The sequence below is a fragment of the Scyliorhinus torazame genome, chromosome 6 (genome assembly GCF_047496885.1).
Source record: "Scyliorhinus torazame isolate Kashiwa2021f chromosome 6, sScyTor2.1, whole genome shotgun sequence".
In the NCBI taxonomy this organism is placed as follows: domain Eukaryota; kingdom Metazoa; phylum Chordata; class Chondrichthyes; order Carcharhiniformes; family Scyliorhinidae; genus Scyliorhinus; species Scyliorhinus torazame.
In genome coordinates this window covers 193,658,860-193,681,174 of record NC_092712.1, presented here as the reverse complement: position 1 = coordinate 193,681,174, position 22,315 = coordinate 193,658,860, and the positions used below count along the sequence as shown (strand labels likewise).

The following is a 22,315-nucleotide window of genomic DNA, read 5'->3' as shown; positions in this document are numbered from 1 at the left end:
GTAAAGAAGGCTGTTGCTGACTTGACTCCACAGAAACATGGATGATGTGAGATGGTCGGTCTCCATGGTGATGGATCGCATTGCTTTCTTGCTCAAAAATAACATCTCTCTCAGCCTGAGGGAGACTCAGAAACCTCCTGATCATTGATAAGTTTTCCCAAAGAGTCCGATTCTCTGGTGAAGGGTATTCCTTCCATCATAAAAGTTCTCATAATCATCCCGTTTCTGGATGAATAAAGCTCTCCGTGCTCCCGGAGTCGAAGAGGCATTAAGTGTCGCGCCCGTTGACCTGGACCTTCATCATCGAGTTCTGAAGATGTTTTGGCCGTGTTTGGTCGAGGGTGATCGCTCCCAATCGCGGGTAGTCCGAGTCCTCAGCCGAGTCGGATTCGTAAAATGGCCACCGCCGTCGGTCGCACATGTCGGGTCAAGAAGATGGCCACCGACAAGATAGCCATCCCCATGATTCACACGAGGCGGATGACGCGTCAGAAGGGGGCGTGTCAGGTCGATGCGCAGCTGCATTGCGAGGCCAGCGGGCCTGTGAGTCTGATTTTTGGGCCTGCTGTTCCTTGTGTTTCTGGCCCCTGGGCCTGGCCAGGCAGACCCTCGCAAAATGCCCCTTCTTCCCGCAGTCGCTGCAGATGGCGGAGCGGGCTGGCAGCGTGGGCGTGCATGCTAGCCCTGCCCGCAGAAGTAGCACGGTGTGCCCCCAGTCTGAGTGGGTCGCCGCGCGGCACAGGCCCGTAATGTGTCCGAGTCTAAGGAAGTCCCAAGGGGGGCTCGCAGAGTCCACGGGGTAAGTGCCCAAATTATGTCGGGCCATCTCCAGCGAGGAGGCGAGCGTTAGCGTGTCCTGGAGGTCTTTTGCCCCGTTTTAGAGTAGCCGCTGCCAGATGTAGGTCGAGCGGATGCCGGACACGAACTCATCTCTGATGTGCAGGTTCATATGGGTTTCCCCTGTCACATCCTGATGGTCACAGTCCCTGGCAAGCGCGGTGAGGTTTTCTACAAATTCGTCTAGTGATTCCCCTGAGCGATGCCGGCAGGTAGAGAGCAGGTGCCGGGCATGTACCTCATTGATGGGTTTGATGAACCGCTTGCGTAATAACTCAACCGCCTCTTCATAGGTAGTCGCCTTTTCGAGCGTGGCAGAAATTCTGTGACTCACCCAGGCGTGGAGTAGGCACAGCTTGCGTGGCCCCAGGATGGGAGTCTCTGAGGAGTCCAGGTAGGCGTCGAAACATCGTAGTCAGTATTTTAAAATTTATTTTGCCTCCGGTGTGAGTGCTTCCAGATTGAGCTCTCTGGTTTTAGGCCTGCGTCCATCCTGATGTAGTTTAGCTTATTAAATTGTTGTACCCTCAATAACAACGCTTAGAGAGTAAACGGTAAAGAAGGATTTAATAAGCTAAGAACTAGCCTGGTGTCGAGACGGGTGCTAACTGGGTGTCGCCCACAAGGCGGCCCCTTATATACGACTCCCAGGTGGGCGGAGCTGGAGGCGGAGTCGCCCAGGGTTCCAAGCCCGGTCTTAAAGGGGTCATCACCTTACATGATGATAAGGGTATAGTAATACAGTAACCGTTCATCACAGTAACTCTGGCCTCGGGAATTCCACGTAACTCCTGTCCGTCCGTAGAATTTCCTTAATCAGTTGGTCCGTCTCTGCCCTATCTGTTCTGTCCCTGTACGCCCGGATTGAAATCAGCTCCCCTCTCACCACTGCCTTCAGTGCCTCCCAGAGCACTGCTCCCGAGACTTCTCCAGTATCGTTCACTTGCAGGTAATTCTGCATGCAGTTCCTCAGCCTCTCACACACCGCCTCGTCTGCGAGTAGTCCAACTTCCAGCCTCCATGGTGGGCGCTGAAAGCTGTCCTTAAAAACTGCAGGTCTACCCAGTGCAGAGCATGGTCCGATATGGCAATTACCGAATATTCTGCCCCCACCATTCCGGCCAGCAGGTCCCTACTCACAACAAAGTAAACTGGATTGATTCTTGCGCTGTCACCCCTGGTTGTGAATAACAATGCTGTCCCGAAGGCCCAATAAAGGCTTTCAATTCCTGTCAACTACATGGAACTTTAAACTTCCCTGTGTGCAGTGAAGGGTTGTCACATCTTCGTCGTGGGTTGTCTGTCTGCCATAGCCAGAAAGTGCATCTGGGTGCTGAGACTTCTCCTGCATATGGGTCCACTTCCCATAAGCTTTTGCTGCAGAGTACATTATCCTTCGCTCCAGTATCGGTTTTGACTTTAAATCTGGTGTTGCTGTTGATTAAATCTGGTGTTGCTGTTAATTATGTTGAGGGTGATAGAGATCTCTCTTTTCTGTGATGTTTCCAACACTGTTGCAATAGCGTTATTGTTGGCTCTGTAGCTTCACTGCTTTGGTTGAAGTTGTTCACTTTACTGATGAGGGTGTTGAGGGTGATAGAGATCTCTCTTTTCTGTGATGTTTCCAACACTGTTGCAATAGCGTTATTGTTGGCTCTGTAGCTTCACTGCTTTGGTTGAAGTTGTTCACTTTACTGATGCTCTAACCCTAAGGATCAAGCCACTATCATGTTGCTGATGGCAGGGGAGGGCTGTTGTGGTTTGGATCTGCAGCACTTTGTAAAATGGTTCCATTTCCCACATTTATTGCATCTTTTGATAAATGCAAAACGAGCTGTTTTTGGTCAGTGGGTGCTGGCCACTGCAGTTGAAGCAGGGCGCCATCTGTACTACAAATACTTTGGTTTCCCCCCTAAAATCTTTGCTTCATTGCTCAGGTTGTTCATTTAACATACTGATATTGATGGCTGCTTGTAACATTCAGTCCTTTTTTCTCACAGAGGCTGCTGGTGGACAAAATTGCTATGTATTCTACAAACAAAGTGATATTTGATTAGGTCTTCAGTGAGTTCTGTAAGGCACATTTTTTTGCCACTATTTTTAGGGTGTGTATGATTGTATTGACTGGTCAGTTTTCTGCTTCATAGAATTGAACGCATGTCTATCTATCAAAGATTAAGTTTTTTTTTAGGACAAATGCTCTCTAATTTTTTCAGGATTATTTGTCTTCTTTCTCCTCCTCTGGCTGGAGACAAACTACTCTAATTTTTTGACGGCTTTGGGACTCGTGAGGTTCAACAGGATAAATGCCTGCACTTTTTCGACTAGTCAAGACAGTGCAGCACTGCAGTAAAAACGCCACTCCTTCTGGAACTTTTCAAAACTATTTGCATCAAAGACGAATGGGTCAAGGCAGCAAAGTCCTTGTGCCATACTGCCAACTTCTGACACCATGTGGAATGTTGTGAGTTCCTCAAATCACTGACACCACAGACTTCATAGAATTTACAGAATTTAGTGCAGAAGGAGGCCATTCAGCCCATCGAGTCTGCACCGGCTCTTGGAAAGAGCAACCTACCCAAGGTCCACACCTCCACCCTATACCCATAACCCAGCAACCCCACCTGACACTAAGGGAAATTTTGGACACTAAGGGCAATTTAGCATGGCCAATCCACCTAACCTGGACATCTTTGGACTGTGGGAGGAAACCGGAGCACCTGGAGGAAACCCACGCACACATGGGGAGGATGTGCAGACTCCGCACAGACAGTGACCCAAGCCGGAATCGAACCTGGGCAATCGAACTTGAAACAAAGATATTTTATTACCAAGCTCAACAGCTGCACACAGTACTTGTGCTCTGTCCGAGATCCCGGGGATGACTCCCACCACGTGACCTCGCCTCCTTGTGCACGATAGGGATTCTATGGATTACAATCTCACTTGACCACTTGGTCTACAGGCTGGGGGTGGACTTATTGAAGTACAGCCTCTACTCTGCTCAAGTGTGTCCAACAGTACTTCCTTGGAATAATTTCCTCATCTCCATACGCAGAAACATTGCACTGTATGTTCTATGAGAAGAAATCCGGACACCCGGACACCCCACAGGCTTGCGCGGTCCAAACGCCGAGTCGCACCGGGGGCGCCCGCTGTTATTTCTGCGGCCAGGCGAAACACCCCCGACAGCGCTGCCCGGCCCGCGCAGCTATCTGCAAAAGCTGCGGGAAAAAGGGCCATTATGCGGTTGTGTGCCGGTCCCGCGAGGTCGCCGCTGTCCCGGGAGAACAGGGAGCTCGGCAAGCCGTTTACGCGCCCCAACCCCCCCAGCACGCCATGTACGACCCGCAGGCGCAGCCACTCTGGGTCCCGACCACCGCGGTCCCGGGAGAACAGGGAGCCCTGCACGCCGCTTACGCTCCCCAACCCCCCTCCCCGCAGCCCATGTATGACCCGCCGCCGGCACTACCGCCTTGGGTCCCGGCCAACACTCTCCACGGAGAGGAGGGAGTTTTGCGCGTCCCTAACGCCCCCCTAACCCCCACCCCGTGCCCCACGCCTGACCCGCCGGCGCCATCTACTTGGGCCCCGACCACCGCTGTCCCCGGTGAGGGAGCTCCGCGCGGTCCTAGCGCTCGCGGTCCTAGCGCTCCCAGCCCCTCCAGCGCACCATGTGCGACCCACAGACACCGCCATTTTGGGTCCCGGCCACCACGAGGGGAGGGGCGCCGCCATCTTGGACCGCCCCAGACCTGTACGACGCGTGGGGACGGCCATTTTGTCCATCCCCGACGCCATCTTGGACGGCAACAACGGACCCCACTCCACTACTACAACCACATCTCGCTTCAATTACGCTCGATCAAGCTCGGCCCTGGACACTCCAGACGACGACAACGGTGCTAATAAACGGCCACGAGACGCCATGCCTAGTCGACTCCGGGATCACGGACAGCTTTATACACCCCGACACGGTAAGACGCTGTTCCTTGACCACCTATCCCAGCGCACAAAAGATTTCCCTAGCTGCAGGATCCCACTCCGTACAGATCCAGGGATTCTGCATAGTTACCCTAACGGTGCAGGGGAGGGAGTTCAAAAACTACAAACTAAACGTCCTTCCCCAACTCTGTGCCCCCACCTTGCTGGGATTAGATTTCCAATGCAATCTACAGAGCCTTACGTTCAAATTCGGCGGCCCAATACCCCCACTCACTCTCTGCGGCCTCGCAACCCTCAAGGTGCAACCCCGTCCTTGTTTGCGAACCTCACCCCAGATTGCAAACCCGTCGCCACTAGGAGCAGACGGTACAGCGCCCAGGACCGGACCTTCATTCGGTCCGAAGTCCAGCGGCTACTAAAGGAGGGCATAATCCAGGCCAGCAATAGTCCCTGGAGAGCGCAGGTGGTAGTAGTGAAGACAGGGGAGAAACAAAGGATGGTCATTGACTATAGCCAGACCATCAACAGGTACACACAACTAGACGCGTACCCTCTCCCCCACATATCCGACATGGTCAACCGGATTGCCCAATATAAAGTCTTCTTCACCGTGGACCTCAAGTCCGCCTACCATCAGCTCCCCATCCGCCCAAGTGACCGCAAGTACACAGCCTTCGAGGCAGACGGGCGATTATACCATTTCCTACGGGTCCCTTTTGGCGTCACAAACGGGGTCTCGGTCTTCCAACGGGAGATGGACCGAATGGTTGATCAACATGGGTTGCGGGCCACGTTCCCGTATCTCGACAATGTAACCATCTGCGGCCACGATCAGCAGACCCACGACGCCAACCTCCAAAAATTCCTCCAGACCGTCAAAGCCTTGAACCTCACGTACAACGAGGACAAGTGCGTTTTTAGCACCGATCGGCTAGCCATTCTGGGCTACATAGTGCGCAATGGGATAATAGGCCCCGACCCCGAACGTATGCGCGCACTCATGGAATTTCCCCTCCCGCACAGCCCAAAAGCCCTGAAACGCTGCCTGGGGTTCTTTTCATACTACGCCCAGTGGGTCCCCCAGTACGCAGACAAGGCCCGCCCCCTAATACAGACCACGACCTTCCCTCTGTCGACAGAGGCTTGCCAGGCCTTCAGCCACATCAAAGCGGATATCGCAAAGGCCACGATGCGCGCCTTCGACGAGTCCCTCCCCTTCCAGGTTGAGAGCGACGCCTCCGACGTAGCTCTAGCGGCCACCCTTAACGAAGCGGGCAGACCCGTGGCCTTTTTCTCCCGGACCCTCCACGCCTCAGAAATCCGCCACTCTTCAGTAGAAAAGGAAGCCCAAGCCATAGTGGAAGCTGTGCGACATTGGAGGCATTACCTGGCCGGCAGGAGATTCACTCTCCTCACTGACCAACGCTCGGTAGCCTTCATGTTCGATAATGCACAGCGGGGCAAAATCAAAAACGACAAGATCTGAAGGTGGAGGATCGAGCTCTCCACCTTCAACTATGAGATTTTGTATCGTCCCGGAAAGCTGAACGAGCCGTCCGATGCCCTATCCCGCGGCACATGTGCCAACGCACAAATTAACCGCCTCCAAACCCTCCACGAGGACCTCTGCCACCCGGGGGTCACTCGGTTCTACCACTTTATAAAGTCCCGCAATCTCCCATACTCTTTAGAGGAGGTCCGTACAGTCACAAGGGACTGCCACATCTGCGCGGAATGCAAGCCGCATTTTTTCAGGCCGGATGGAGCGCACCTGATTAAGGCTTCCCGCCCCTTTGAACGCCTCAGTCTCGATTTCAAAGGGCCCCTCCCCTCCACCGACCGCAACGCATATTTTCTTATTGTGGTGGACGAATACTCCCGCTTCCCTTTTGCCATTCCCTGTTCTGACATGACCGCGGCCACAGTCATTAAAGCCCTGAACAGCATCTTCACACTGTTCGGTTACCCCGCAAACGTCCACAGCGACAGGGGATCCTCTTTCATGAGTGACGAGCTGCGCCAGTTCCTGCTCAGCAAGGGCATAGCCTCAAGCAGGACGACCAGCTACAACACCCGGGGGAACGGGCAAGTAGAGAGGGAGAACAGCACGGTCTGGAAGGCCGTCCTACTGGCCCTATGGTCCAGGGACCTCCCAGTTTCACGGTGGCAGGAGGTCCTCCCGGACGCCCCCCACTCCATCCGGTCGTTATTATGTACGAGCACTAATCAAACGCCTCATGAGCGTCTCCTTGTTTTCCCTAGGAGGTCCTCCTCTGGAACGTCGCTGCCGACCTGGCTGGCGGCCCCAGGACCCATCCTGCTCCGAAAGCATGTGCGGGCACACAAGGCGGACCCGTTGGTCGAAAGGGTTCACCTCCTCCACGCGAACCCCCAGTACGCCTACGTGGAGTACCCCGACAGCCGACAGGACACGGTCTCCCTGCGGGATCTGGCGCCCGCCGGCAACACGCACACCCCCCCCGACACCATCAACCCAACCCCCCCCCCCCCTTCCTGCCACCGCCGCACCCCGCGACCGCCCCCTTCCCAGGAGGATCGGTTCCCCTCCCCTCAGCACCGACCAAGAATAAAGCCCAAGCTGAAACCGTAAGGCTCCTGGAGGCGACAACACCGGTACAAGCACCACCACCACCGGGGCCGAGGCGATCGACACGGACGACCAGACCACCCGACCGACTCGTGGCGTCGATCTAAAACTAAATATGGACTTTCACAAGAACATTCTGCTTTCTTCCTATACCCTCTGTAAATTGTTGCAACAGGACAAAATTGTACAATACTGTATTGCCATGTGAATGTTTTTTTTTCCTCCCAGGACCAGCCCTGTAAACCCTTACCACCATACGAAGCATCACCCCGCCGGGTTCATTTTTGACAAGGGGTGAATGTGGTAGTATGTATTGGGGGTCATGTGGGACTGGAAGCCCTAATGTCATTGGCTGACAGATCCCGGGTCCTGGTTGGCCGTTGACCTCTAGCTCCACCCTGAAGGCGGAATATAAGAAGCCGGAGTCTTCCCCCGCAGGCCAGTTTACTATCGAGCTGCGGGGGAACAGACACGCTTAATAAAGCCTCATCGACTTCACTCTATTCGTCTCACGGAGTCTTTGTGCGCTACAAACTAATTAGCAACAATGTAGTAATTAATATGATACTGTGATCAAAGTTATTTGAATTTTAATTGAAAATAGAGAGTGAGGATGAATGGAGAAGGAAGCTTGAATCAGGAACACTCCAAAGCTGCCCAGCTCTTGGAACAATGTAAAACACAACTGGAATTGTAAACTGACAATCAGAGAAGGGGTTGACACCCTAAAAATGAAAAGTGGTCCCACGTTCGATTCCCCGCTGGGTCACTGTCTGTGTGGAGTCTGCACGTTCTCCCCGTGTCTGCGTGAATTTCCTCCGGGTGCTCCGGTTTCCTCCCACAGTCCAAAGACATGCAGATTAGGTGGATTGGCCATGATAAATTGCCCTTAGTGACCAAAAAGGTTAGGAGGGGTAACGGGGATGGGGTGGAAATGAGGGCTTAAGTGGGTCGGTGCAGTCTCGATGGGCTGAATTGCCTCTTTCTGCACTGCATGTTCTATGAAATAGAACAGCACAGCAATATACAGCTCTTGGTGTTTAAGATTATAGTGCACGAGAAAGCAAGATTTAAGCTCTTGCCGAATTGGCTGAAACAGAATGTTATGCAGGAAGCTGCCTTGCCTTTGCAAATCTCCTGAGCTCCACATCCATCTGCTCCACAGTGATTTGTCTCCACTGCGTCTTGGTCCAGTCATCAATACTAGTCTGTTAAATGGAAAATATACACATTCAAACTTTAAAAATTTTGGATTCTCATGAAGTAGTAGAATATTTCATTGCATGGCAAGAAAAGACAGTCATGCTGGTTTTACCCTTGATAAAATGCAGCCCCTGTTGTATAGTCCCAGGGTAACATTAATTCTGACTATTATGGAGGGGTACTCATCTTGAACAGTGTTATTTCCCAGTGTGAAGGAATAGAAAAAGAGTACCAATAGAAAGGAATGAAAATTACAAGAAAAATAATGACAAACAAATGTTTTTTAATGACACGAGAATAAAAAGGATGCTTTACCTTTACATATACAATAATGTCCCAGAGTTGCTTGAGCAGAACTATATCTCGGCGACACTGTTTTAAATGCTTATACTCCGGAACAGTCACCTCAAACAGGTTGGCTGATTCTTGCATTTGTATTGTCATTTCTTCCAGGGTACTAAGCTCCTGGTTCGCCTGAATGGCAGAATTGAAAAGAGTTCAATGCATTCTCGCAGGACTGTTATTTCTACTGCCCGTAGGGTTAATATTAGCGAATCAGAAGGAACAATTCACAGCAGTATTGACTTTTGTTACTGATGGTGCAGCAGTATTATACTTTTTTTTTTTTTTACAGACAGCTTAACAATTAGCAAAGATTTGAAAATTTACATAACCACTGTCAAAGAATAATAAGCATAAAATGTAATTAAAAAGTGTCATGAACCTGCCTAGAGACAGCAGTAGACAGTGTGCAAAGGGGCATCTCCCAGTAACGAGTTTAGAATGACAGTTTAGATAGTAATGAAGTGGAAATAGTTTATGGAGGAGAAGCAGATTATAAACAATTGGGAAGGTCGCTGAGATATACATATGTTAATGTAGAGTGAAGGAAGTTGAAGGACAGACAGCTGAACACAGAAGGCATAATCAAAGAACAACAAAGGTATAATTGTCCAGGTGCGGAAAAGCCAGGAGAGGCAGTTACCATCTAGCAGTCTCAGAAAGTGGACAGGCCAGTTCCCAGCCACCAAGCCTGAAGGTCAAGCAAACAACCTTCTAAGTCTTAGAGCCACGGCAGTGCAGTAAATATTTGACACAGCAGTTTTAAAATGTCTTCACTGGACCAGGAAAATGACGGTTCCCAAATGTGAGTATCATCCCTGCATTGTATGGTAACTACAGCAAGGTATTCAATTTGGATTTTGGGGGAACTTACAGATTTCAGGTATCAAAGATATATTGTGCAACAAGGAGCATATTCTATCGAAACTATGTGTGTTTAATAATTCATACACTTTAATTGCATGAGAGCAGAGTCACCCCGTTCTTTTCTTTACTTTAATGAATAAGTCTTCAATAATTGTTGCACGATGAATGGCTATTTCTTCTCATTGGGTTTCACTTGTCTCCGCAAACCAAAACAAAATAAAACTATACACCCCCATCATACGGTGTTCCAAGTTGGGATACCCTCACAAATAACATCAGTGTGCTTCATGACAAAAGGCTTAAGGAACGTTGGCTTTTATTTAAAAGGTCTAGAACACATATGGTTAACCAGTTATATACCTTTTGTACACATCATTGTCTGACCCCATCAGGCTTGTTTAGTTATGGGCACTGCACCTCAGAAAGGACAAGTAGATACAATCTTAAAACTAGAGCCAGGTCATTCAGGAGTGAAAATGGTTACAGAAAACCTGGAGTGCTCTTTCCCAAAAGGATGTTGGGTCAATTTAAATTGGAAGACTGAGATCAACACTTTGAGCTAGATACATGTTTTGACTTCTAAAATAATTATAATAACCCTTAACTGGTAAAAATACTAATTGCGAATGTAACTTACAAAGTGAAAATGGAAGTCAGTTAAATTCACGTTGAAGGTCTTGCTCTGTGCAGATGACCTCTCCTCTGCATCTCGGGCCCGTGAACCAGCATGGAAGGAATCATGGGGCTGTTTAGCACAGGGCTACATCACTGGCTTTGAAAGCAGACCAAGGCAGGCCAGCAGCACGGTTCAATTCCCGTAACAGCCTCCCCGAACAGGCGCCAGAATGTGGCGACTAGGGGCTTTTCACAGTAACTTCATTGAAGCCTACTCGTGACAGTAAGCAATTTTCTTTCTTCTTCTTTCTTTCTTTCATGGCGTTCTTGAAAGAGTTTGGAGCATTCTCGGGTTACAAACTTAACCTGAGCAAGATCTTCCCGGTGAACCCGCAAGAGGGAGGGGCAGAGCTGGAGGGTTTGCCTTTTAAACAGGCCTGACACAAATTCCACTACCTGGGGATCCAAATCGCTCATGACTGGAAAGGGAACCTAACCAGCCTGACAGAGGAAGTAAAAAGGGACCTGCAGAGATTGAACACACTCCCACTCTCCCTGATGAACATACTGCCCAGGTTCCTCTTCCTGTTTAGATTCATCCCCAAGGCCTTTTTTAATTCACGAGGCAATCTGATTATGGCGTTTGAGTAGGGAGGGAAGAACGCAAGGATCCCAAAGAGAGACTGCAGAGAACGAGATCCATGGGAGGCCTAGCCTTCCCAAACCTGCAATATTACCACTGGGCATCAACCGTAGAGAGGGTAAAGGGGTGGGTAAAGGAGCCAAAAGCTGAGTGGATGCTTATGGAGGAGGGCTCCTGCAGAGGGACCTTCCTCCGGGCCCTATCCACGGCGGCACTCCAATTTCCACCTAATAAATACTCAACGAGCCCAGTGGTGATAGTGACTCACCGGTTGTGGAACCAATTGTGACAGCATTTCGGGTTAACCGAAACATCCAGAAAGGCCCCCATCTGCAACAACCACAGCGTCACGCCTGCGACTATGGATGCCACCTTCAAAAAGTGGAGACAGGATGGGGGGGACATTGAGAGTTAGGGACTTTAACACCCAAAACAGACTGACACCACTTGCAGAACTGACAGAAAAATTCCAGGGGACAGGGAGGGAACAAACTAAGGTACCTACAGATCAAAAACTTCCTGCAAGTTTCGTACAAACAAAGTGGAGATGGTCGATAGCTTTAAGTTCCTGGGGGTCACCATCACCAACAGACTGACCTGGTCCACTCACGTTGATGCAATAATCAACAAAACCTAACTATGTCTCCACTTCCTACGGAAGCTGAAGAAATTTGGCATGTCTGCATCGACTCTCACCAAGTTCTATAGGTGTGCCATAGAGAGGATCCTATCCGGCTGCATCACAGCTTGGTATGGCAACTGCTCGGCTCAAGATCGAAAGAAACTGCAGAGTGCGATGAACTCAGCCCAACACATCACACAAGCTTGCCACCCTCCCATTGATTATGACTACACCTCCCGCTGCCTCAGGAAGGCAGGCAGCATTGTCAGAGACCCCTCCCACCCAGGCTTTGCCCTCTTCCAGACCCTTCCATCAGGCAGAAGATACAGAAGTCTGAAGACCCGCACATCCAGACATAGGAACAGCTTCTTCCCCACAGTTACTAGACTCCTCAACGACTCTCCCTCAGACTGATCTGTTCCCTGTAAGAACACTATTCACGATGCCCAATGCTGCTCTTGCTCATGTATTTGCTTTGTTTGGCGTTTGTTTCACACTGTAACTAATCACTATTTATTGATGTACCATTTGTCAATGTACTCTGTTGATTATTCTTTTGTCTACTATGTATGTACTGTGTGTGGTGTTGGGTGCTCTGGTGCACAGATGAGCCAACACAGTTGTATGTGGTACAACTCTATTTTATTATAACTCTTATAATACAGTTCGTTCTGGATACTCTGCACGTGCTGTCTCCCTGAGTGTGTTTGGCAATAGATGTGTCCTGGTTCTCCTCTGCAGCTAATACTGACCACCGGGGGTCGTGTCTGTGCTTTTATATCTTTCTGTCATTGGTTGTGGTGTTGTGTGTTCTGATTTGTCTGTTGGTGTGTCTATCATGATGTGTGTGTTTGAATATCATGACACTGTGTACGTTCCCTTGGCCGCAGAAAAATACTTATCACTGTACTTCGGTACATGTGACAATAAATCAATCAATTAAAGAAAAACAAGGACATATCCATGACCACCACGACAATCACTGCTAAAGGACCTGCTGGACACGGGCATCCTAGGGAAAGGAAACAGTGATGTCATGTATGGGTGACTGCTAAAGGAGGCCAACACCAAACTGGATGAGACGAGGGAGAAGTGGAAGGAGGACTTAGGGCTTGCAATAGAGTGGGGACTCTGGAGCGAAGCACTGCACAGGGTCAACTCCACCTCCATATGCACAAGGCTAAGTCTAACGCAGCTGAAAGTGATACACAGAGCCCACACAAGAAACCGAATGAGCAGGTTCTTCCCGGAGGTGGAGGATAAATGTGAACGGTTCCAAGGAGGCCCGGCCAACCACGCCCATATGTTCTGGTTTTGCCCCAGACCTGTTGGGATTTGGACAGCCTTCTTCGAGGCAATGTCCAAGGTGGTGGAGATGTGGGTGGAGCCTTGCCTAAGTGTCAGTCTTTGGGTTATCAGAACAGCCAGATCTCTTTATGGGGAGGAGGGCTGACACCCTTGCCTTTGCCTCGCTAGTCCCCCGCCGGAGAATCCTGCTCGGATGGTGGTTAGCAGCACCACCGAAAGCTGCAGACCGGCTGTCCGACCAATCGCAACTTCTCCAAATGGAGAAAATTAAATTTGCCATCCAAGGGTCGGAGGAGGGCTTCCACAAAACGTGGGAGCCATTCACTCGGTTGTTTCAAGACCTGTTTGTAGCCAACAACTAAGAAGTCTAAAACAGGTGAGGGTAGCCACGACACAGCAAGCAAGGGCAGGGGGTGGGGGGGGGGGTGGGGACATGGAACCCAACCATGCCCAACAAAATAAGCATGAGAAGCAGCTGGAGCAGGGTACAAGTAAAGATGAGGGAAGCAGGCAAGAAGCAGGGAGAGGCTGCTGGCTGCACCTTTTGTATTAGCGCTTCAACATCAAAGGAACTCTTAGCATTGAAGAACTAAAAGTATGTAGGTCAATGAATCTGCTGTTGGATTACAGAATCGGTTTGAATAAAGTATGGAATTATCTCCATCTCCACTGATAAACAATGGGTCTCCATATTCTCGGGAGAAATCTAGCACAACTGGCACCTAAGTTCATGAGTGTTGTACGAAGGTTGCTTTCAATAACAAAGGAAAACAATGATGCACAAAAGGATTGTAATATTTACCTGTCTCTTATCTGCTGTAGTGCTTCACCCTTGCACAGGCTTTTGGTATAATTGCCACATTGATACCAATGCCCCTCAAATGACCAGATAACAGCAAATTAATTTCATAGATTTTGAATGTTTATGGTCCACTGCTCACAGGTAATTAGTTTTCACTGTTCATCACAAAACTGGCAAACTGATATGCTTATCTTTAAGTCAAATTTTCAAATTGTTGTTGATTTTACAATGCATATAAAACATCTACAATTACATGGTCACCGGGCACACTGCCTGGATGGAGAAATCATGGAGTCAAAAGCAGTAATGGTGAAGTATAGACTGGTATCAAGAGGCATACATGATCCTGCACCTGCTCACAACTGAGTGATTTATTGAAACACTTCAGAATGCATCAAGTCAACTATATAATATAGAACTGACTAGTACGAGTGGCAGGTCTTTCCTTGCCGAAGAGAGATTGATAAAGCAGTTTTATTTTTTACAAAAATCGGATTACTGAATTCACTTTCAGAATATGCTATGGGTATATTTGGATTCACTGTCTCAGACATGCTAATCCAGTACTGTGGGCGGCACAATGGCACAGTGGTTAGCACTGTTGCCTCAAAGCTCCAGGGTCCCTGGTGAAATTCCAGCCTTGGGGACTGTCTGTGTAGGAGCTTGCACTTTCTCCCCGTGTCCTGCGAGGATTTCCTCCGGGTTCTTCGGCTTCCTCCCACAGTCCAAAGATGTGCAGGTTAGGTGGATTGGCCGTGCTAAATTGCCCGAGTGTCCAAAAGGGTAGGTGGGGTTACTGGGATGGGGTGGAAGCGTGGGGTTAAAAAGGGTGCTCTTTCCAAGGGCCGGTGCAGATCGATGGGCTGAATGGCCTCCTCCTGCACTGTAAATTCTCTGATCTATGAGTACCAACCATTACTCAACTATATACTTGGCAGAGTTGAGACAAGAGGAGAAACCATTACTGGAGTTCTGTTGCCTGATTTAGGATGAGGTAGGAGTAGATTCGTGAAAGGACAGTCCCCTCAAGTTGCACATTGTCAGGCGCAATGGGGGATAATGGCATTGTCAGCCACAAAGCAGTGAACAGAGGCTGAGAAGAGCAAGAAAAAATAACATCTAATTTACATAGTAAACAAGGGATGTAATTTGAGAGTTTGGCCAAAGTTCTCTCTCAGTACTTTAAGGGTAGAAGCTGGATTACATAGATTTGGAGAGGGAAGTTTAAGACAATAAACATGGAGTTGGAAAATGATAATTCATGTCAGGGTCTTACACAAGAAAGTGTGATGTTAAGACTTCTCCAAAAAGTTTTTATTCGGATGTCTAGTCACAATAACACTTCATCGCTCATCTGTCTGTGGCAGAGATATGGGCCGGGATTCTCTGCTATCCAGCGGGGCAGGCCGTACCAGCGCCGAGGGGTGGCGTGAACCACTTCGGCATCGGGCCGCCCGGAACATGCGGAATCCTCCGCACCTTCAGGGGCTAGGCCGGCGCCGGCGGGGTTGGCGCTGCACCAACCGTCGCCGAAAGGCCTCCGCTGGCCGGCGCGGGTTGGCGCATGCACGGGATGCCAGTGTGTTCTGGCGTGATCCCAGCGCATGCGCAGGGGGGTTCTTCGCCGCACCGGCCATGGCGGACCGTTACAGCGGCTGGCGCGGAGGGAAAGAGTGCCCCCACGGCACAGGCCCGCCTGCAGATCGGTGGGCCCCAATCACAGGCCACCCCCCCCCCCCCCCCGGGGCCAGATCTCTTCCTCTCTTTCTCCCCCCACCCCCCCGCAAGGACTCCACAGGCCGCCCGCAGAGCCAGGTCCCGCCGGTAAGGATCTTGTGTGATTTACGCCGGCGGGACTGGCTGAAAACGGGCGGCCACTCGGCCCATCGCGGAGCGGAGGATCGCCAGGGGGGCCACTGCCAACGGCCCCCGACCGGTGCAACGCGATTCCCGCCCCCAATGAAAAACCGGCGCCGGAAATCCCGCAGCCGGCATCGGGGCAGGATTCACGCCGCCCCCTCAGCGATTCTCCGGCCCGGCGGGGGGGGGGGGTCGGAGAATCCCGCCCGTGATGTCTATGCCTGTGTACATCCACTGACTTTGTGGGAAGTTGATGCCAGGGATCTCTGCTGCCAGTGATGTGGTGTTGGATCTTATGATGCCTTCGTTCCACAATTCCATAATGTGGATAGTGGCTTGATATCAGCTGTTTCAATATCAGCTGCTGTTTCCCACAATGACCAGCACAATTTTAACCATTTCCATGGTGCGTTTTTCAGGCCTTCATGATGGGGAAGGTCGATGCTTTTCATGAATGTTTCCATCACTCAGAGCATGATGGCGCCATGGCAACTGTCAGGTAGGGTAACATGGTTCAGCATCAGGAGTTGCTCAGTTCGACTGGGTTTCAGCATCCCTGACTCAACAATTAGCTGCTCATTGATGATTTGTGTGTTGTGGCTGCAGAACATGATTCTCCCGAAGCCACTCTTATGGTATGAAGTGTTCTAGTCACACAGCCCCACGATGGGTTTGTGGATTACATCCACCCTTTGGTTGTTGACTTTTTGGCCAATGAGATCAGGCCAACAAGTTGAAAGTCCTGACAACCCAGACAATCGAAAGCTTCACTGCTAACGATATCAAGAAAACATGCAAATGCCTGCAAGTGGCTTCCTGATTGAAAAGCATTAAACATATCATGTCAACCAAAGGATCCCTTTCAGGATAAACCAACTTTAAAAATGTGGTCTGTAGTAGTGTGCTAACCAGAGAACGCAGAAGGGTCATGAGTGATGATAATGGTTTTGAAAGGGAGAGAAGCCATATTTGATGAAAGAAAGTCATCAACAATGTCAACTAGGATAGGTGCCCTGAAGGGAAGTTGAATGGTCAAGGAGGATATGATATTATGGTTGTTACATTACTGACCAGTAATCTAAAGACCTCGTCCAATAATGCTACGCTACAAGTTCAAATTCCTCCTAGGCAGCTGGGACATTTAAATTTAGTAAATTAAATCTGAAATCAAAACCTAGTCAATAATGATGTCTATGAAACAACCGGATTGTCAGTGAAAACCCATCAGGTTCACTAATGTCCTTTAAGTAACAAAATCTGCCATCTTTATCTGATCTGGCATATACCTAGTCTAACTGCAGAATCTCAGTAATGTATTAGATTCTTAGATAGCCTACCAAACCACTCCGTTGTATTCAAGCGTGCCACACCTTAAGAAAGAGTAAACTAAAACATTGGATGCGTGCGGAAGAGGCCTCCTGCACGGGGACCTCCCTCCGGGCCTTCGCCACGGCGGCACTCCCATCCCCACCCAAAAAACACACCAGCAGCCCGGTGGTGATAGCCACCCTCCAGTCCTGGAACCAACTATGGCAGCAATTTGGCCTGACCAAAATATCGGACAAAGCTCCCATCTGCAACAACCATAGGTTCACACCAGCGCTGACTGACGCCACCTTTAAAAAGTGGGGACAGGACGGAGGGACACAGACAGTCAGGGACCTATACACAGACAGCAGGATCGCAACACTGGACGAGCTGACAGAGAAGTTCCAGCTAGCCAGGTGGAACGAGCTAAGGTACCTGCAACTCAAAAACTTCCTACGAAAGGAGACAAGGACGTACCGACAACTGCCACGACAGACATTACTGGAAGAGTTACTGGACGCAAGCATACTAGATAAAGGAAACTGTAGCAACATGTATGACCGACTGGTAGAAAGGGCCGACACCGTACTGGATGCAACAAGAAATGGGAAGAGGACCTGGGGATTGAAATAGGGTGGGGGACTCTGGAGTGAAACACTGCATAGGGTCAACTCCACCTCCATGTGCGCAAGGCTCAGCCTGACGCAACTAAAAGTGGTACATAGAGCCCACTTAACAAGAACCCGTATGAGTAGGTTCTTCCTGGAGGTGGAGGATAGATGTGAACGGTGCCAAGAAGGCCCAGCCAACCACACCCACATGTTCTGGTCTTGCCCCAGACTTGTGGAGTACTAGACAGCCTTCTTCGAGGCAATGTCCAAAGTGGTGGGGATGAGGGTGGAGCCATGTCCGAAAGTGGCGGTCTTCAGGATTTCAGACCAGCCAGATCGATTCCTGGGGAGGAGGGCGGACGCCCTTGCCTTTGCCTCCCTGATCGCCCGCCGTAGAATCCTGTTCGGCTGGCGGTCAGCAGCACCACCCAAAGCTGCAGACTGGCTGCCCGGCCTCTCGGAATCTCTCCAAATGGAGAAAATCAAATTCGCCATCCAAGGGTCAGACGACGGCATTCACCCAATTGTTCCGGGACCTGTTTGTGGCCAACGAATAGCCAGGTAGCCAAGAATCAGGGGAAGGCAGCCAAGGAGAGATAGACCAGGAGGGGGGGGGGGGGGGGGGGGGGGAGAGAGAGAGACAGCTAAACCGAAGAGGAAAGAAAGGCGAACCACAGGAGGGGGGGGGGGCGCAGAAGGGGGGGAAAGAGTGAAGAGACAGGGAACAATACAGGAGAACTAGGGAGGTTGGGGGGGAGGCATGGAAATGACAGCCGAAAGAAGAGCACGGGAAATGATAACAAATTTGGCATCTACAGGAACAGAGAGCAAGGAGAATCCAGGCGAAAGATGGGAGGAACGGCTGAAGCGGAGGTGAGCGCGAGACGACAACGACAGCGAAACCCGTCCGGGAGAAGCAACTGACAACACCAACACCAGACCCATTTGAGTATTGCCCTCTGTAATTGTTTCTCTGGCCCCCAAATAATATTGCCAATTGTACAGAGTTGCTGCTGTTGAGCTGGTGCACAATACCTTACCAGTTACTTTATTTTATATTTATCTTTATTATTATTTTTTTTTGGTATGTTTGTGTGTGCCCTTCTCTTCTATATATATATATATATATCTTATTCTGGGTACATTAAAGTAAATATACCTTGTTCAAAAACCCAATAAAAAACATTTATTAAAAAAAACTAAAACATTGGATGGGAGAGGAATTACAACAGCGGGAGGTGAATCTCATGGAATGCATGGGGGTGGAAGAACACAGGAATTTGGAGCACAAGTAGGCAATTCAGACGCTCGCGCCTCCTCCTCCATTCAATCAGATCACGGCCGATTTCTTCCTAGTCTCAAATCCACCTCCCCACCTGTTCCCCCCCATATCCCTTTAACCCATTTTTTTTAAATCAGAAAAAACTATCTCCTTCTTGAAACTATTTAATGACTCAGATTCAACCGCACTATGGGGCAATGAGTTCCACAAATTCACCACCCTCACCTCAGTGACTCCTCATCTCAGTTTTAAGTCTACTGCCTCTCAACCTATATCTGTGACCTCTCATTCAAAATTGCCCCACAAGGGGGAACATTTGGTCTACGTTTACTTTATCAATCCTTTTTAGTATTTTATATACCTCGATTAGCTCCCCTCTCATTCTTCTAAATTCCAGTTAGTATAAACCCAAACTGTTTAATCTCTCCTCAGACATCAACCCTTTCATCTCCAGAATCAATCTGGTGAACCTCCTCTGAACTGCATCCAATGCCACCACATCCTTCCTCAAATAAGGAGACCAAAACTGGACATAATATTTCAGATGTGGTCTCATCAACGCCCTGGGGGAGGGGAACTACAGAACCACAGGGAAGCAGGAGTGAGATTCCGGAAGTACGGTAGCAGCTCCCTGGATGCGTCAATCTTACAGCAAACTAATTTTATGAACTCTTCATACTCAGATTGGTGATGAGGGAGAAATGTGTTTGAGGGGGCAGTTAATCATGGGAAAGCTGCCTTGCAATGTCCTAGATTGGAAGGATGATCTTCTTGTACACGGAAGAGCGGCAATATAATGTTTGACATGGTAACATCAAATATGAGAATGGGTTTTCATCAGTGTCTTCAAATGTTACTATCCTTCGGGCAACACGGTGAAGTAGTGGTTAGCACTGCTACCTCACGCCGCCAAGGACCCGAGTTCGAACCCGGCTCCAGGTCACTGCCCATGTGGAGTTTGTGTGGGTCGCACTCCCCACAACCCAATGATGTGCAGGGTAGGTGGAATGGACACGTAAAATTGCCGCTTAATTGAAAAAAAACTAATTGGGCACTTTAAGTTGTAAAAACAATATAATTCAGCTAAAACCATAACTTAAAAGTTTCTCTACCGTACAAAGCCCCAGTTGCCAAGCAAATACTCCTGGTTTATTTACTCATCGTGCCATAGCCTTCTCTAAGCCCAATAAAATTACAGTTGGAATTGAAACCAAACACACATACAAACAGCTTTGTCCAGCATAAATCTAACTAGGTTTTACCCTTCCACTTGGGTTCACAGCAGACTGCTGCATGTATTTGACCACAGTTATCTTGTGTGCTTAAGAAGGACTTTTGTGTTATTATGGCATGGTGGTGCAGTGGTTAACACTGCTGTCCCACGACGCCAAGGACCCAGGTTTGATCTCGGCCCCTGGTCACTGTCTGTGTGGAGTTTGCGCATTCGCCCCGTGTCTGCATGGATCTCACCCCCTCAACCCAAAGGTGTGCAGGGTTGGTGGATTGGCCACGCTAAATGGTCCCTTAATTGGAAAAAACAATTGGCACTTTAAATTTATATTAAAAAAGGACTGTGTGTTCAAGAGACTATTGTAGATTAAGATGTACTTTGTAATCCTTGTTTATCCCAAATTGTAATTGGGAAGATATGGGGGGAGTAAAGGGGTATTGTATTATAATCCAATTTTTTCATGTTTAAGAAATGTTTTTTTCTTGTTGTTAAATTAATTAGCAGTTCCGCCACTCTGTTCTTCCACATTTTGTAAAGAAAATTAAAGTTACGGGGCAGGACTCTCCGTTTCAGAAACTAAGCGTTGACGCTGGGACTGAATCGGTGGACACCTACGACAGCTAAATTGGTGCCGGTTCGGGAGCAATCAATGTTCCATTAATGGGCTAGCATCGGTGATAGATAGAACACGACCGATTCCAATGGAAAACAGTGTCCGAATTGTTGGGGTCTAGATTGCCACTCAAGAGACTAATAAGCTGTAGCTGCATATTAGCACACCACTCCCTAGACACTCACATCCCAGCCAACAAGACAGCTGCACAGAGAGCGGCACACCGATTTGCGGACGCAGAGCTGGAGAACCTGTTGGACGCTGTGGGGAAGAGGAGGCTACCCTGTTCCTAGGAGTGGGAAGGAGGCTACCACCCTCCATTGTACACTGGGCCTGGGCGCAGGTGGCAGAGGCAGTGGGCCCCACCGCCAGGACCTGACAGCAGTGCCGAAAGAAGCTGCACGACCTCCTCAGGGCGGCCAGGGTGAGTAGGCAGCACTATGCCCTTGGCACCAACCCTCCTCCCAAACACCCATAACCACCTGGAGGTCGACTGAACCTCACCCACCGGCAGTGTGCGCGATCCCCACCCTGGACCACAAAGTAGCACCCATTACCGGCCGCCACAAAGGCCACCAGCTGTCCACTCCCTGTGCTGCCCGTGTCCGACAGTCCAACACTGTGCGCTTTCTGTCTCCGTTCCCCTCCCTCCATGGCATGTGTAGCACGGCCCACACATCCCTCACCACCTCCTCACCCCATCCCCACCATCACGCCACCCCAACCCGTGATCCAACCACATCTGTGTCTTGCAAGATCACCTGGCGACGAAGCAGACCCTTCTGGTGTCCCACAACCCCAAGCAGATTCCGGCGACAAGGAGGCAACAGACAGTGATGCAAGCCCCCAAAAGCCAGCCCGGGATACCACGAAGCACCAGTCTGGGACGACACTGACTTCCCATCACAACTGTCTCCAACACCCTCCGCATCCCAGAGATATTCAGCTCAGCTGGGCATGTTACTGAAGAGGCTCCTGGGGCATTATCTGGTGTGCACCACACATCAGGTGGAGGTAATTTACGATACATTAATATTGCTAATAATATTTTTTAGATTATAATGACCTGTCCTGAATTTAAGTACAATGCAGCACTTATAAATTCTTGATGGGTTTTCACAGCCTTTCACTTCCTCTCATCTAAACAAGTGTCAAAGTTAGTCCTTATAATGTGAGCAAGGGGAGCAATGCTGGCACAGGCTGTCATGTGGAAATGAGGCGCATGAGGCATTTTGCAAAGTAGGAAATGACCTGGAACAAAGCATCTTATAATGGCTTCTCATTGTGGAATCACTTAGAAACAAATTTTGAATAACTACCATTTTGCAAATGAACTTGAAAGACCAGATCGCTTGAAAAGCACATACATATGGTTATAGTCTTCATATTTCAAACAGTATAACATATATCAAGAGCGTTAGCCTATTCCACTGACATGCTTTTTAATGTCTATTTTGATATGCCATATCAAACCTTAGTAGCGTTTCCATCAAAACTCTCAGGACTTTGCCCTTACCTTGTCTAATAATGCATACGGGTTCGCAGAATTAAATGTGAAAGGTGCTTCCATTTGGAATTTTTCTCGAAACTCTATTTGGTTAGCCTGTTAAAAGAAAAA

At 49.4% G+C, this 22,315-nt stretch overlaps 1 protein-coding gene across 1 annotated transcript in view; it reads right to left on the bottom strand.

Moving 5' to 3' along the window:
* Positions 1–22,315, bottom strand: part of LOC140425201 (dynein axonemal heavy chain 11-like) — a 755,586-nt gene that overhangs the window by 551,424 nt on the left and 181,847 nt on the right. Inside the window, 3 exon segments of the mRNA XM_072509215.1 lie at positions 8,515–8,598; positions 8,909–9,067; positions 22,214–22,300. Coding sequence (XP_072365316.1) covers positions 8,515–8,598; positions 8,909–9,067; positions 22,214–22,300 — 330 coding nt within the window.